At 26.7% G+C, this 16,658-nt stretch overlaps 1 protein-coding gene across 3 annotated transcripts in view; it reads right to left on the bottom strand.

The window, feature by feature from the left end:
- Positions 1-16,449, bottom strand: part of LOC107446883 (required for meiotic nuclear division 5 protein souji) — a 22,602-nt gene extending 6,153 nt beyond the window's left edge. Inside the window, exons 1-8 of one of the 3 annotated variants that reach the window (XM_016061660.3) lie at positions 16,027-16,449; positions 14,680-14,825; positions 13,137-13,274; positions 12,217-12,317; positions 10,064-10,233; positions 8,211-8,376; positions 4,262-4,364; positions 2,378-2,532 (exon numbers count right to left, since the gene is read on the bottom strand). In XM_016061660.3, coding sequence (XP_015917146.1) covers positions 2,378-2,532; positions 4,262-4,364; positions 8,211-8,376; positions 10,064-10,233; positions 12,217-12,317; positions 13,137-13,274; positions 14,680-14,825; positions 16,027-16,162 — 1,115 coding nt within the window. In that variant the 5' untranslated portion in view covers positions 16,163-16,449. Of the gene's footprint in view, positions 1-2,377; positions 2,533-4,261; positions 4,365-8,210; positions 8,377-10,063; positions 10,234-12,216; positions 12,318-13,136; positions 13,275-14,679; positions 14,829-15,719; positions 15,739-16,026 lie in introns of those variants that run through there. The other 2 variants (XM_016061659.3, XM_043042042.2) reach the window with 2 other exon arrangements.
- Between the last annotated feature and the right edge of the window lie 209 nt (positions 16,450-16,658).

Here is a 16,658-nt window from a genome sequence, read left to right as displayed (position 1 = left end):
ATATATAAAGCATGCAACTATAGTTGAAAAATTGATCTTTTCAGACTATATTATTTAAATTTTTATTTGATTTAATATCATTAAAATATTACTTTTTTGAAAAAACCCACTTGAAGTTTTCAATAGCACCTACTATAAAAATTATATGAATATTTGAGTTTCTTTTACTTTACTAATATTAAAAACTTAATCATATAAATCATGCAACTCTATTTGACAAATTTATGCTGCACAATAAATTATATAAAAATAAATGTGAAACAATAAGTTTTAGTAAAAAAAAAAAATATTTTTTTTTTTTTTGAAAAAACCCACTTATCGTTCCAAGTGGGTATTTTCAAGGTGGGCCCACCCAATAAAAGCCGGGCGGGTTTTTTCAAAGTGGGCCCACTTGGCGAACCCTGATTAAAATACATATATTACAGTCAGACCTCGATATAAGGTCACCCCGCATATAAGGTCACTTTTCCAAAGTCCTGGATCACTGAATAGGAATTCTTTGTTACAGATTATCGGACATATGGTCAAGTTTAAAAAATCGTTATCGTTTATAAGGTCATTTTTATCTGATGCGTAACATGGTGTCTACCACATGCATAGCAAATTGTTTTCGTCATGCTGGTTTTGTGAGTTCTCTGAATATCGTGAATGACGGAACCGAAGAAGACGATATTCCTCTATCTGTTCTGATGGAAGATTTGAAAAATCGTGCCCATGCCATTGAAGGGGAAGCTGAATATGGTTTGATTGATGAGAAAATTGCCACCACTTCTGAAGCAATAATTTCTGAAATTGTTTCACAAGTTGTGGATAATGGCAGTGATCATGAGATTGTAGCTGTAACCCAAAGGAAAGCCTTCAATGCAATAAATGCCATACAAATTTTTTTTACAAACCATGAGGGAGTTGAGGAACATTTTGAGAAGTTACAAAATCTAGAAAACATTGTTCAAAAAATGAAACCAAAAACGAGACGCACCTGCATAAATGATTATTTCAAATAAGGTAAGATGTAATGTATGTATGTACACTTTGAGGAAATTTGTAAACAGCTTTATTTTAAATTAAAAAAAATTTCAAAAATCTAACTTTCTTTAATTATTACTAATTCTGTTAAAATTGATTGACTTAAATATTTAATTTATGGCTGATCGCTTTCGTTTGTATTACCATTTTTAAAAAATCATAATGTGTACTATTTACATGCTTAGTTATGAATTGCTAATGAATCTGTTAAAAGGTCACCCCACTTATAAGGTAACTTTTGTGATGTCCCTTAGGGTGACCTTATATCGAGATCTGACTGTACATGTATATTAAAATGGAAAAGAGCAAAACAAGATAAGAAACCATTTCATTCTAGCTTGTTTTGTAGAAGATTTAAATATCCATTAACAGTTATAACGTATATGACTTTTCTAGTCTCAGAAAAAGTAAGTAATAGTGAACAATTTGTAATTAAGAGTAGTAAGAACTTATTTACTTCTCCCGAGAACCAGCTATAAATGAAATTGCTTTACTGCTGGGTTTTTTCTCTTCTCTGTCCAACTTTCATCACTACCTCAAATTGCTATAATTTTATACATATTATAATGTTCAGTTTTCCATAAATGACTTAAATTTTTCAAAAATAAAAAATCACTCTTTTCAGCTTTGTAACTGATTTTAAATACTAAAATTTTGGTTAATTTTTTTCTTCAAAAATCACAATGGTATCAAGTCGATATAAATAAATTAAAACTTAATCCCAACAGTGACTTACAATTTATTGCTAGTAAATTTTTTTTTAAAAAAAAAGCATTGTGCATTATTTTAGTATAGAAGTTGTTTATAGATAGTTGATTTTAGAAATGATGTCAAGACTCCGAACAAATTTTTTTTTTTTTGTAATGCAATACAACGATTGAAATATAGAAAATAAATCAAGATGCTAATACAAAAATTACTCACTCTAATTAAAATTATTGTCCAGGCCTAAAGGTGTTCCAATTCATATACTATGTTTTAAGAACTTTAGATATTTGAGAAATTTTTGGGGTCCAAAACATTAACTTATAAGTTGGAAAATATGGCAATTTCAACTTAAAATTAATAAGTTGAAAGCCCATCATTTTCCAATTATAACATAGCGTTTAACTTATAAGTAAAACTATAAGTTGAAAGCCTCTTATTTTCTAATTTGGTATGCTTGCAGATTAAGAAAGTTAGTAAGTGAAGAAAATTTTAAAAAGTGGAGATATTTTGGATTTAAAAACTTTACAACACATTTAACTAAGCACATGTCCTCTTAAAGTAACCTTTAAAAAATACTTTAACAAGTATTTGACTGAATACAAAGAAATTTAATAATTAAAAAGCAATTAAAATGTGATAGTACTTGTTTCCATTTGCTAATTTGTGGAGAGCATCCCTTGATATCACATGACCACAAACAAGTCTCATAGGTGGATTGTTTTCTGAACTTTGTTGCCTTAAAATCGGACAGGCAAAAATGGAATGAAAGTGACATTTTCTACCAAGATCAATTTCGATCTAAAAATTTTTTAAAAAGAAATTTAATCATATAAAGAAAAAGGAAAAACCACTATATTTTTACAATAAAATAAAGAATGAATGCGAAAATAATGGAACAAATTATAAAAGTGCATAAAAAAAATCATAAAAATGAAATTGGTTAATTAATTTTTTTTAATACTAATCAATTTAGTTGCCTAAGCGTTCTGCAAAAAAGTATACAAAGCTTTACCTTTTTTTAAGGAAAAAAAAACTAAAATTTTAAAAACAAAACTCTTTCTTTAGTAAGCTTTTTCATTTTTTCTATAGCAAACATAGCTTTAAATAATTGGTGCAAAAATTTCATACCCTATTTTGTTAAGATGAAAAAGTTACATAAAGATAAAAGAAAGCATAATTTTAATCCTAAAATAACAATAATTTATCTTTATTTTCAATAATTAAAGAGAAGGTATGACAAGGAAATATATTTTTTAGAACCAGCATACAATTGCAAAAAAGTAAAGTAAATAAAAAATATAAAATAATACTTTTACGAAGCAATTAAGACTATTTTGTGTGCAAAATAGTCTTAATTGCTTCTTAAGAGCAATTAAGACTAAAAGCAATTTTGTGTGCAGTTTGCCATCGAATGTCATTTAAGTTTAAATGCTACTTTAAAAGATGAAACTATCGAAATTTAACACTACATAATAACTAGGTGTAAGTTTTTTTAGAATTTTAACGAGAGGATTGATACAACCTAATTATAATATACCAAAAAGCCAGAAAAATAGCCTTTGAAAAATGTACAAATAAACTTAGGCCAAAAGAATGTTAGTAATTAAAAGATTTGATTACATAACAAATATTAACAAGATAATACTACAAAAAAATTAAATTACCACATAATATAAAAAATTTTTTTATGTGTATTATGCACAATAAGATTGATTAAAGATTTAATGCTTTTGTTCCAACTAAAAAGCAGTTTGAAACTAACTTTTGAAAAATACAAGAACACAACAAAATAAATGAAATGCAATAAAAATTAAAGTAAATAAACAATTTTATAATGCTACTCTTATATTCAATCTGGATTTTTTACACAAAAATGAAAGAAACAGTAACCTATAACTTACATTTAACAAGATGGTTAAAGCTAAGACACTAAATGAAAAAATTTCATTAATCTAATTTTCATCAAGTTAACAATACATGTGAAAAAAACTTATTAAATGCACCGAAATTTAAAATTTGATTAACATCAGGTGTTCAAATAAGCTTTGTAACTTTTCATTTCAGAAAATTACTAAATTTGAATTTAAAAATCAAATACATAATTATTAACTAAATGGTCACTAATTAAAAAATAAAAGGTTTATAAAGGTTAACAGTAACATCATTTTTCAAAAGCTTTAGATGAAGTTAATCTAAGAAAGCAATTTTTTCTTTGAAAAAATATGTATGCATCAAAACTAAGCTGCACCTATGCTACTTAAGAAGGATTAAATTATGCTACACTAATAATTCCAACAGAAAAAACATTGCAAATAGAATGTTATGTTATTGAAGTACAATATTCCCAATTTAATTAACTTGAGTGTGATACAAAATATATTGTAAAAGAAGTATAGAAATTGCATTTTTCTTTATTCATTGATTTTGCTATACATATATATATAGTAGAATTTAGGAGATTTTTTTTTGCACTTACTGAATTTTTTTAAATACAAAAACTATAAAAAATACTTATGAAAATGCTTACAGGTAATTCATCTCGAGTATTCCAGACACCAGTTACCAATCTCTGCTGCATAACTTGCTTAATGTTCAACAATGCAGGTAATGCAATACATCCAGCATTAGTACTATAAAAAATAAGCATTGTTGGGGTATAATTGAAAAGTTTAGTGAAGAAAAGGTAAGTGATGCTTTGAAAGTATCCAATTTCCAGGTTTTTGAACAGAAATGTTTATCAGAATAAAATCATAGAACTATTTTTTTGTTATGCTCTGTTTCTAATTCTGTGAAAAAAGAATAACTTATCTTTTCACTTAACATGTTGATTCACTAAGCTCTTTGATTCAAAGTAATGAGTACTATCTAGCAATCACTGACAGTAATAATATGTTTGATTAAATGCTTTTAGAGTAGAATCTTAATTTAAAATGGTTTTTTGAAGCTCTTTTTGGCCAAGGAAAATAAAAAAAAGCCACAATTTAAGTGCCTTTCGCTTGAAGAAAAGTTATAATTTTAAACTATATATACTATCTTGCAGGGAAGAATAATCTGGGCTTTAAAATTAAATATTTGAAAAGTTTTTGAAATTTTTTAAAAATCGATAATTTGAGGACATTTTTCTACCGTGATGAAAACTATCAAAACCACCTTTTTATTCTAAGTTTCTATAAATTTTTATGAGCCCAGATAGTACAGTATTGAAGTAAGTTTTTAAATATTTAAAAATAGATCACAAATGCTTTTCATTTTCATAAAAGTGTGGCTTCTCACTGTAGTGACATTTTGCATCATTTTCAGAATGAACATAGAGCGCACTGGCCTTAGATAGGCTAAACTTGATGTAACAGTCATGAATAACTGTTGCAAACTCAAATAAGGTATGAAAATAGCCTATTATTGACAAAAATACATCATTTCACAATGGCAACGCTTTGAACTGGGCAAAAACTTTGTCAAGACGAGATGTCGCTATGTCGATAAACACGAAAATTACAAAGAAAACTAAATTTTATATTCCTACAAATTTAATTATATATTTTTAATTACCTAAATACATTCTGAAATGAAAGGGGACTAAACTGGACTTAAAAACATTAAAATCAGAAAATCATTATTCGCGGGTGATGTTCAATCCATGTTCTACTCTGCAAGTGATGTGTACAGGTGTACACTATTACAGATGAGGTTAGGCTCCCTTTTAGAGGCATGAGGAGCATTTCAGAGGCTTAAGACCTAAATCTGAGCCTACCCAAGCTGGAAATGCATATATCAAAATATAGCCAAAATTTGCAAGAGCAAAGTTAATTATCATTAAAGATATTTTGGATTATGAGATTTAACTGGGTCATGAGATACAATCTATGTTACATACAACACAAATATATAATTGTTAAAAAATTGATGAGATTTTTTTTTGCATTGGCTTAAAAGAACTGAAATATCAAATGAGTAAGCAACCTTAAACATAAATGCTTAAATGTACATGCTTACAAAATTCTAAAAGAAAATTCTTTTCTCGCATGGACAACAAAAAGCTGAAACAAAATGAGCTATTAGTCCGACGGAAATAAACGTGTTGAAAGTGAAAATTTCTTATCGAGAAACAAACTGTTTTGTATTTTTATTTTAATTGAATTTATCAATTTACACAAAATTATAATTTAAAGCAATATTTTAATTTCATTAGTGCTTCATAATTACAGAGCAAGAGACAAGTAACGTTTTATTTAGTCCTTCGGTTTTAATTCATTTTAATTGTATATTAAAATAAAAATATTGTGAGTTTATGTAAGAATAAAGAATGAGATGTATCTTCAAACACTGAAGTTTTTAATTTTGTAAATATAAGATCGTAATTTATGTAAATTAAATAAAATTTTTATAAATCAGATGTATGACCGGTTATGTACGTTTAGAACTTCATTTTAAAAAGACTAGTAGCATACATACAAAGATAAAACAAAATGCACAAGTATCCAATGAACGAGTAAAGCAATTTAAAAGGAAATGCTAAAGCAGTTCAGTGGTTACATAATTCAGTGATCAGTGGGTAGATCTCCAATTACCAGACTTAGGTAAAATCAAAAACTTTCTGCGAACATAAAATCTCAATTAAAAAACTTGAATGCATTGATTAAATCATGCAACTAGTTTCAACCCTTTCGTCGTCACCTCATTTTGGCTAAATTCGTTTCATGAATTTTTTTAAAGATGTTTAATTTTTATAAAACTTTATATTGATTCATACAACAGGGAATAACTTGGTAATAAACCAAAAAAATTTTAAACAATTGAAAAAATACCTGAAATTTAAGCAAGAAAAAAAATTGATGAAAGAAGCACTTATTTACAGAATGTTTCAATAAAAAAAAAATATTGGTGCAAGATTTTATTCATTCATTTAAATTGTGTGAATATGAATCTCAACGTATGATTTTCAAATCACGTGACTACGAATCTCGATGTTTGATTTTAAAATCACATGAATACAAATCTCGATGTTTCATTTTAAAATCGCATAAATACCAACTCTGATGCATAATTTTTAAGCCATTTGAACACAAATCAGACATGTGTGTCATTGTCAAATCAGACATTGTGTTTACAATGGTAGGAAAAATTGTAAAAGAAAAAAATATTTTTTCTCGGGAATTCAAAAATTACAAACTTTTTATGAAACAGCAAATTATTTTTTCTTTTTTAGAAATAGTAAAAATTTGCCATGATGTTGACAAATTTTACATGAAGGAAAGGTACGTACATCCTCATTTATATTATACAGGTCTGCCTACCATATATTTTTTTATAATTAATATTTTAAACAATTTTTATTTTTCAAGCAATGAAAAATTTTGTATGAGAAAACTTCATCATCCATCATGAACTTGAGATCAAATAAATTCAGTTAAAGAGTAAAGCCTTGGCTAATCCAATCTCCTCGGGGCAAATACATACAGAAATAAATAGATTGAATGGTAATCTATTGAAGTGTTAATAAAACAAAAACTTTTATTAAGTGAATAGAAATACCAGATCTCTGTACAAACAAGAAATAATCTTGAAGACATCTGTGAATCATATCAGTATTTTTTTCATTCTTTTTTTTTCTTGTTAAGTTGATTATTTATTGAACAGCCAAGTAAGATATACAAGAATTAAGAAAGTCAAATACTCAAATAAAATGGAAAAAAAAATAAATAAATAAATAAAATGAGGATTTGCACCCATTAATTAACAACAGTTTTGATCTGATTTCAAAACAATTATTTATATTGAATATGATGATCTGACCATGTGATGATATCGAAAGAACTCTTTGTGCTGAAAAAGCTAAAATCTATAGTTTAAAAAAAAACACACACTCAAAATTGTAAAAAATTTAAAGCACATAATTTTTTTTAAAACTTAAATTGTTTATTCATACAAAGTACATGAAATAGCATAGTTATAGTTTTCAATGAAAGATGCAAGAAAATGGATTTACTTATTATTAGACATCATTTATTGATTGATTTTCACAAAATAGAAGTTATTTTTGAAGAAAAAAAAAGTGGTTTAAATCAAAATATAATAAATTTAATAATTTTTTCACAATTGCAAGTAATCATTTTAAAATTAAAATAGCAAATCAATTCAAGCAATATTTATCAAAAAAATAGAACACTTTAAATAAGATTCAATATTAAACATTTCAAATAATTGTGGCGTATTGCAAAGTAAAAGAACACTTTGTGTGATTAGTAATTAACAATTAATAATTTATTTTAATGAACAATTAACAGAATATCAGTTAATTGTTGATGTTGTCTCACATTTTAAGTATTGGCAGTTACATTAAAGTTTGTTCTAAGAACTCATTAAATAATAATTTCAGAAAAACTGCATAATGTTGCAGTTATTAACCTAAAAATATGAAATAGTGCTATATCAGACTTTTGCTAGATTAAAGCAAAACCGATTTTATTATTACTTACCAAACAGCTAGAGGACTTTCTACTGATAATCCTAAGAGTGCACAAGCATCCCTTGTAAAAATATCACAGATTTCCACCCAATGAATGGGGTCCAGTAGATAACTGTAAGGTGAGTTTTGAATACCTTGCTTTAGATACAACAAACTTCCCATTAAGATTTGTATTTCTGAAGAAAAAAATAATAATTTACCAATATGCATTTAGAATATTTTCAATTTACAGAAAATAACAAGACTAGTATGAAATGCATTAAACATATTAAAATCTTCAGACTAATAAATTAATATGCACACCCACACCAAAAGTTCATTTGGAAGAAAGGATAATACACTAACTATTTGGCTAGCAAGTCCATTTTAAAGTTACAATTAAATTTTCTTCTAAAACAAGTTAAATATTTTTAAAGGTCAGACAAATTTAACTATATCAAATAAGACTATTATAAAAATTTAACAAGTAACAAGTTTAATTTCCAATAATTTTAACCATATAATAAATTGAAAAAAAAATTCATTAACTTCAAAAACTGAAATATTTGTATCTGATTGCCAAAGTATAGTAAAGTTATAGTAATATTGACAAGGGTAAGGCAACCTTGTTTCATATAGTTTTGTTAGCAGCCAAATTAATAATTTGAAAGGGGAAAAATTCATATACTTCAAAAACTGAAATATTTGTATATGATTGCCAAAGTATGGTTAAGTTACTGTTAAAGCCATATTGGCAAGGATAAGGAAAGCTGTTTCATATATTTTTGTTAGCAGCCAAATTAATAATTTGAATGAGAAAAACTGCCCCCTTCAAATAAAGATTTAAAAACTGCAATAACTTTTAAACAGAGAAGAAATAATAAAAATATTTTATATATATGATATTTTATGTCAGCACAGTGGTTGGTGCAAGCCAGAAGCAGAATTTATATCAGGGTGCCAATGAACCAACCATTTGAATCTGGGTCACCTGTTTGGGAGTCAACTAAATTACCAAGGCTCTACTCAGGCTTATATGAAAAAAAGATGTGCTAGTCACATAAAAATTCTTCAGGGTGCGTAGCCAAATCTTTGAATAAAAAATAAGCACTTTTTAAAAACTTTTCAAGCACTTTACAAAAATTTTCAAGCACTCAAAAAATTCATATTCAATCAATGATATTATTGAAAAACAAAAACTTTTTATAAACAGTTTTAGCGTTAAAAAAAACCCAAAAAGAAACGGGCGTAAATCGAAACAATCAGTACTTTCCCACATCACCGAGTGAATTCAACTTGACCCTGAACTCAGAACAAAAGTACCCTTACCCCCTACGTCAAAAAAAGTGTTAGAAGTAAAATAAAATAAACAAGAACAAAATTAAAATAAATTAAAAAGAAAAACATTTCATAAGGATCTGATATTCTCTATCCGAATTGGAGCACTCGGGTTTCGGTTTCAAGTGTGCGCGCATGCGCAAGTCATAACGTGGGTACGACATGAAGTCCGCGTGAATAATTACGTAGCAAACACCCCATTTTTCGTGAAATGCATGGGATCCACCAGATATCACTGAAGGGAGAAAAAAAATTTCGGAAAAAAAGCACTTTTTAAAAACGCCAGCTGAAAAAAGCACCTTTAAAAGCTTTTAAAAACGAAATCCCCAAAGAAGCACCTTTAAGTACTTTTTACAAACGCTACGCACCGTGTTCTTATAATCAGCGAGTAAATAAATATTTTTACGGTAGGTTGAAAATTGGAAACAATGAACATAACTTTTTTCTTCGTCTGAAAGCAACGCTCCTTCTTAAAAGATTCACCACCATTGTCCCATATCTATAGCACAAAGAAAGAAAATTCAGAAAACAATTAAAATAATGTACCTTTTTCATGTTGCACAGCTAAATGCTGAAAGTTTTTTCTTGCATATGATATAGCTTCTTCCTGCTTAAATACTCCTTGTTGCAATAAATCAATGAAATGCAATCTATGAAGTCGGAATTCTAAAGAGCTGCTTTGCTCCAAGAGCTTCTCACGATTTGATTGAGCCCACCTAAAATATATAACATCTCATGGTAAGTTTATTACTGTATTTCAAGAGCAACTTTTAATAAATAATTACTTATTGACAAATGTGTCATCCATTGAAAAAGATGTGTAGCGACAATCTTTCTAAAATAAGCATTTTTCTTTCTTAATTTAATCCCATTATATTTAATCACATTTATCGATAACAACTCTAATAATTACATTAAAATTCCAAAGATAACACAGACTGAATACTTGTATTTGCTTTTTTACACATTAATTTGCTATAAGAAGGTTATTAGTTCAAAATTATTTGCAATGGCATATTTCACATTTACAACGAATGCCCAAAATATGACTATGAAAAATTTATTATTTTAAATAAATCAGAACATTGATAATTTAAAAAAAATAACATATGTTAAGGTATTGAAGATCTAAATATTAAAAATAAACTGGAGTATTTACACTGACAAGATTCATAGAAAATATAGTAGCTTTCCTGGACATTAATAATAATGAATGGAGAAATAAAATTCAATAGAGGAACACTTATACATATTTGCTTAAAGATCTTAAAAAATACAATAGGAAATATGTTTTCTTTTTAGAAAAATAATTCTCCTCACTATGTTTTGATAATTGTTCTTCAATTAACAGTATTTTATCAAAATTCAGATTAAAAAAAATAACTACACAGTAACAAACATTGAAACAGATTCAATTTTTCTGAAAATCTTAATTTTTATAAAATTATAGATTATTTTAAAATATGGGCAAAGTTACAAAGATTAAAGTTGAAATTTCATTTTTCAATTTCTGGGAATTGTAAAAATTCTCTTAACTATTATTGATACTTAATTAATTTCAGTAATAGATATTGCGGCAAGCACAAGCAAATCTGTGTCTGATGTAGAGCAACAACTACAATGTTTTGCAACATTAGACACTATGTAATACACTATGCTTCTTATAATAATTACTATGCTGTGTAAGTATCATCAAGTATAAACAAACAGTTCTGACTAGTTAAACTGTTATTGCTTGTTTTTTAATAATAAATAATTTTACTTTGCCAAAACTAAATTAGAAAAAAGGGAACTTCAATTAGCAAAAATAAATTAGAATATGAAACAAAATTGTTAACTGAAAATGAAACAAGAAAACTGCTCTGAGAGGAAGTGGATGCAAATAGTTCTGTTCCAAACATAAAGTGCTCTTGTTAAGCTGTGTGCATCTTTGACGAGGCATCATGATAACTTAAAAAGTATATTTAATAAACCAACAAAACATATATATATATATAACAAAATAACATACTACTATTTAGGTAACATAAGATTAGTGGTGAACATCTACTAGTAAAGTCTTTATATACTCTCTGGATTGGTGAGGCAGTGCCACTGTTCCACAACTTAAGACTGTTGTTATTGATTTGTTAATAATGACAAAAGTGACGTCTGCTGACATCACTACAGTTCTACAGAGACATTGATTGTTTTGTAATATACCTAGCACTTAAAAATTTTTTTACATAATGTTTCTTTTTCTTACAACCTTTGGAAAACTAAAAGAACCCTAAATATCACAAGAAATGCTTGAAATATTGAGCCTAAGAGATAACTAAATATTCCACATACAGGGACGAATTACCCATTAGGCCAGACTAGGTCATGGCCTGGGGCCCCCTTAAATTGGATTTTTTGAAAATAAATTAAAAAAAATTAAGAAAAACAATGATTTTTCAAAGTGTTATGATTATTTTTTAGTTCTAATTTAATAAAATAAAGTAAAATTTAATTTATTATTATTTATTTTAATTTTAAATATGCTTTCTTAAATGAAAAGATAGATAAATACTTTTATCTTTGAATAAATAAAAAATATACAAGAAAAGAATTTAATCTAAGGGCCCCCAAAATTTGAATGGCCAAGGGCCCTGTGAGCGCTTAATCCGGCCCTGTCTACACAAATCACAGAAGTTTAAAAATATTCATTAAAAACATACGTCAAAGCAGGTTTTAGATCTTTTCGTTTCAATGCATCTAATATCCTGTTTAATTCTGAAAATGGCTCTCTTTTATTTTGTTCCATTTGTAGACCAGTTTCCTAAAGAAAAAATCATGGTTAGGCTGAAATGTTGATTAAAAATACTTCACAATAAAAATAAAAAACATTCCTTCCTATATTTAAATGTAGAGGGAAAAAATTATTTTTGTATCTTTATAAATTATCCCAAAATAGCAACCTTTTTTAGACAAAAACCTTGTTGATACAGATTAGCTGTGTTTGTACTGTGTATAGAATAACATTAGAACATATAATATTGGAGTAATAATATTAGTGTATAGAATAATATTGGAACATTTTAAAATAGGAATTGTAGTCAAAATTTGTAGAAATATATTTTGATCTTAAGTTTAGAGTTGAGATTAAATTATAGAACCTTAAATTATATTATTCAGAGTTGTTTTATATCTTTGAAATTTCATGTTTTTCCTATGGAGTTCATGTTTTCTATGGAGTTTTATAAATCATGAAGTCATCTTTAAAATCTAAAGCCTTTAACATATTAAATGAAATCACACTGTGTTCAATAAATAAGAAATATTGAACACATAGCAACAACTACAAAATCTAAAAAAAATATTCAGTTATGGATTTTTAATTTTATCTCAACAATACCTACAAAACACAAGACTTATTCCTATAAAACATTTACTTATTCCTACAAACATTTCTACTATAGTTTAGTTATGTATTATTTTTTTTTTTTAGTATATTAAAAAACATAAATTTATTATTACGTTAAAAGTATTTTTTTAAAAAAAATTATGAATTTAAGAGTTAATTATTGTCTGGCAGTCAAGAGGAATGATTTCAGTGAGAACGGAGGCTCATTTTGTAATTACCAGATATCTTACTTACTTTAATTAATTCTTCAGCAATTTCAAGCATTCCTTGTCTCAGAAAATGTTCACTAATAACTTGATTTAAAAGTTTTGCATTTTCTGAACCTTGAAAAACATCTTCATTGCTTGTGGTAGCAAAATCTGCTATGAAATTCTAAAAGTAAATAAAAAATATAGTTTAAAATACATAAAACTCAAGTCCTCATATCAGGATCATTTTTATTAGCATATAATTTTTTTAGAAGAAGAACTGAAATAGATAAAATGAGTTAGTGGCACTATTGTGCTACTTCAGCCCTGAAAGAGGGGGAGGGGAGAGGAAGAACTGCTGAATCACAAAATAAAGATGCAAGTTAAAACTACTAATTAAGTAACACAATTTTAGCTAAAAAAAACAGTAGACGATGATGATTTAGAATTTCTGAAATTAAAAAAGAAAAAGCTATTGAAGAGCTAATAGTTATTAAATTCTTTAATAATGAAAAAAATATATATATAAACCTGTATATATTTTTAAATATTTACGCTTTTATTCTGTATTTTATTTCATTCAAAACTTATGATATAATACGGTTTTCGTAGCATTCTAAACCAGTTTCTTTTTTTAACTAATTGTGAATAATTTGACTTTTTAAAATTAAAAACAGATCAGAGATATTTATTTTAAATTTGACAATTTAGGAAGAAATATATAGCTCAGAAGATAATCAAAATCAACAGTAAGTTCTTTAATTGAAAAGCTAAGAGGATGAAAGTTACAAATGAGACTGAGTATATTAACTTCAAAGTCTAAGCATTGACAATAGAAAATAAAGATTACGCCTATGATTTCTTTCTTTTTAGAAACACAAACATCTCTTAAAAACTTCGTTCACTACTTCAACTGATTCATTTGCAGCTGGAAAGATAGTAGATACAATATAATATTAAAAAAAATATAAGGAATTCATATCATTAGTAACTTTTAAGCTATAAAAAATCTCACAGAATTATTGATAGTGTGGCTAAAAATCTACAAATAAAATTAAACCAAAAATATTAAGACTAGATGCAGGAAAGCACTCCAAAGCATGCCATCAGCTATTGTACTTTTTTTTTCCTTCCTCATGGGTAGTAAGGGTAAATGAAAAAATTCCATAACCTTATTTCAATTTAAAAATACACATATTGTCAATTTCGCCTACTTTTTATTCTTACACCTCGAAACTTATTTAGGAGCATGACAAATTATCTTAAACACCACTCTTTTTTAAAGATAAACATTTGTTTAAATTAATTAAAATTATGATTTAAATCTCAACGGGCCAAAAAAAAAAGTAATTAATAAAGGGCAGAAGTTTCAGTTACCCAAAAAGAATAAAACATCAGCACATTTGTAGAATAAAAGAAATTTAGATAATTTTCAATTTTTGTATTGGATAAAGCTGAAGATTCTTTACACATTTATTTATATAATTATGAAAACAGAAGATTGTATGGGTAACAGTGATAAAGAAAAAAAAGGTTAATTAAATCTTTAAGAACTAAAAAATATAATAATGAAATATTCTTTTATTTACTTTATCAATAGCTTTTCCAACTTTTGAAACAGTTCCGTGAAGGTCACGATGCTCAGTTGCCAAACTGGTAACAACATCTTTAACTCTAGTTGAACATCTGCTAAGAATGGAGCTTTGTGCAGGAGTAATAGTCTCCATCACTGAAGCTGCTACAATAAAATGGTTTTATTAGATGGTACAATGAGTCAAGAATACTATTAAAATTTATTGAATATTACTGTAACATAAATATATGTACTTGACTTTAAAAAACAGAGGAAATATGATTTTTTTTAAAACTTTAACCAAATAAAATTGTAATCAACAAAAGTAGGAATAATATGATACTTAGTCTTTTAAGCAAATATGTGGGGGTTAGATAAATGTTAAAAAAATAAATCTTAATCACTTATTAAAAGTTTTTCATTTACAAGGAAATTATACATCTGTACTATTACTATTGAAACAGAATCAAGCTTAAAATAAAGAGCAAAGTTAAAAATCTCGTATAGGCTTTAATAACATACATACATCTCCTTCTCATTATTTATTATCATAAATTTTTTTGGCAACAAATTGAATAATAGTAGTTAAACAGATTGAATAATAGTAGTTGCACATATATACTTAATGTAAAACTAGAGTAGTAAAAAATATATTAAAGATTTATATTAAAGTATGTCTTTAGACAACTTGGAAAAAGATTCTGGAATGGATAATCTTAATATTAAATGAACAAGCTGCATCTGAAGTGAAAACATTTGTCTGGCATCCTTAATGTAGCCATTGCTAATATTAAACAGGAGACATGTAAGGAGGGTATATTTCCATTTTGAAATCTATGCCAAGTCTTGGTAACTCTCAGGGCAGTGGGCTGCGAGAAACTAAGAAAAAATGACAGAAGGGGGACCAACTCCAAGGGTATAACTTGTAACCACCCCCAGACAAACCTTGACTTGCTTTTTTCTTTTTTTAAAAATTGCAAGTTTAAAACCTCATTTTAATGCATATAATAAATTGAGTAACAAAGATGTAGATCAAAATTTAAAAAATTTTATTACCCATATTCCTAATGATTTTTTTTGCAAATATGAAAATTAAATTTATGGATATTTAAACCCATTTTTAAATATGATGTGTCCTTTTTATTCAGCTATAAATTTCTTATCCACACATTAAAATATACATAAAATGCAAATAGAATTCTGAAAAAGAAACTAATCAAATTTCAACACGTAAGTAAATCGAATTTGACAAGAAACATTTCAAGTACAGAAAAGAAAATCTTGAGCAAATGCAATCTTTTCATCTATAAAATATGCAAGTCGGGAATTACAGTTAAAGTATAAACACACAAATAAATCATACATTCAATGTATTCTTGTTGAAGATTTTGAACATATTCAATCAGTTCATCCAGCGTTCTGCGGACATGCTCATTGAAAGCTCCAAATTTAGTCAAGACTTTTTCTATTTCTTTCTCAACATTATTGCAGGACTCCATGACTTTCAAATTAGATAATTAATTTATAAAAGTTAAAAAAAGCTTTTCTCTTTCTTAAATTTTAGACCCCATTACTAAACAATTTTTGTAATAGTTCCATTATCGTTCTTTTTTTCCTTTCGAGTTGGTAAACAAGCATACAAAAGTTACAGTTAGTATTTTCAATAATAGTATTCATTTTCCATAATTCATCGAAATTTTTCAACTTTATCAACTTTTTAAGAACTAAAATTACAGTATATTTTCTCCAATTACTAAAGAAACTGAAAATACAGTTCATTCGGTTTGCAGAGTTGAGAAATTTTTATTCAGCATATAATAATGAAACAAGAAGAAAACTATTGTTTTTTTTTTAAAGGAAAAAGTATGTTTTAAAGTAATTTATAATTAAGTTATTGCCTTATCAATTCCAAAAATATTTTCTGTTGTGGTAAATTAGTAAATAGTTTAAAATAAAAATTATTGAGAAATATCGTCGGCTAAAAAGTGTTTACTT

The sequence above is a fragment of the Parasteatoda tepidariorum genome, chromosome 10 (assembly GCF_043381705.1).
Source record: "Parasteatoda tepidariorum isolate YZ-2023 chromosome 10, CAS_Ptep_4.0, whole genome shotgun sequence".
NCBI lineage: Eukaryota > Metazoa > Arthropoda > Arachnida > Araneae > Theridiidae > Parasteatoda > Parasteatoda tepidariorum.
The sequence above is the reverse complement of the archived record's forward strand: the minus strand, read 5'-3'. Positions and strand labels throughout refer to the sequence as shown.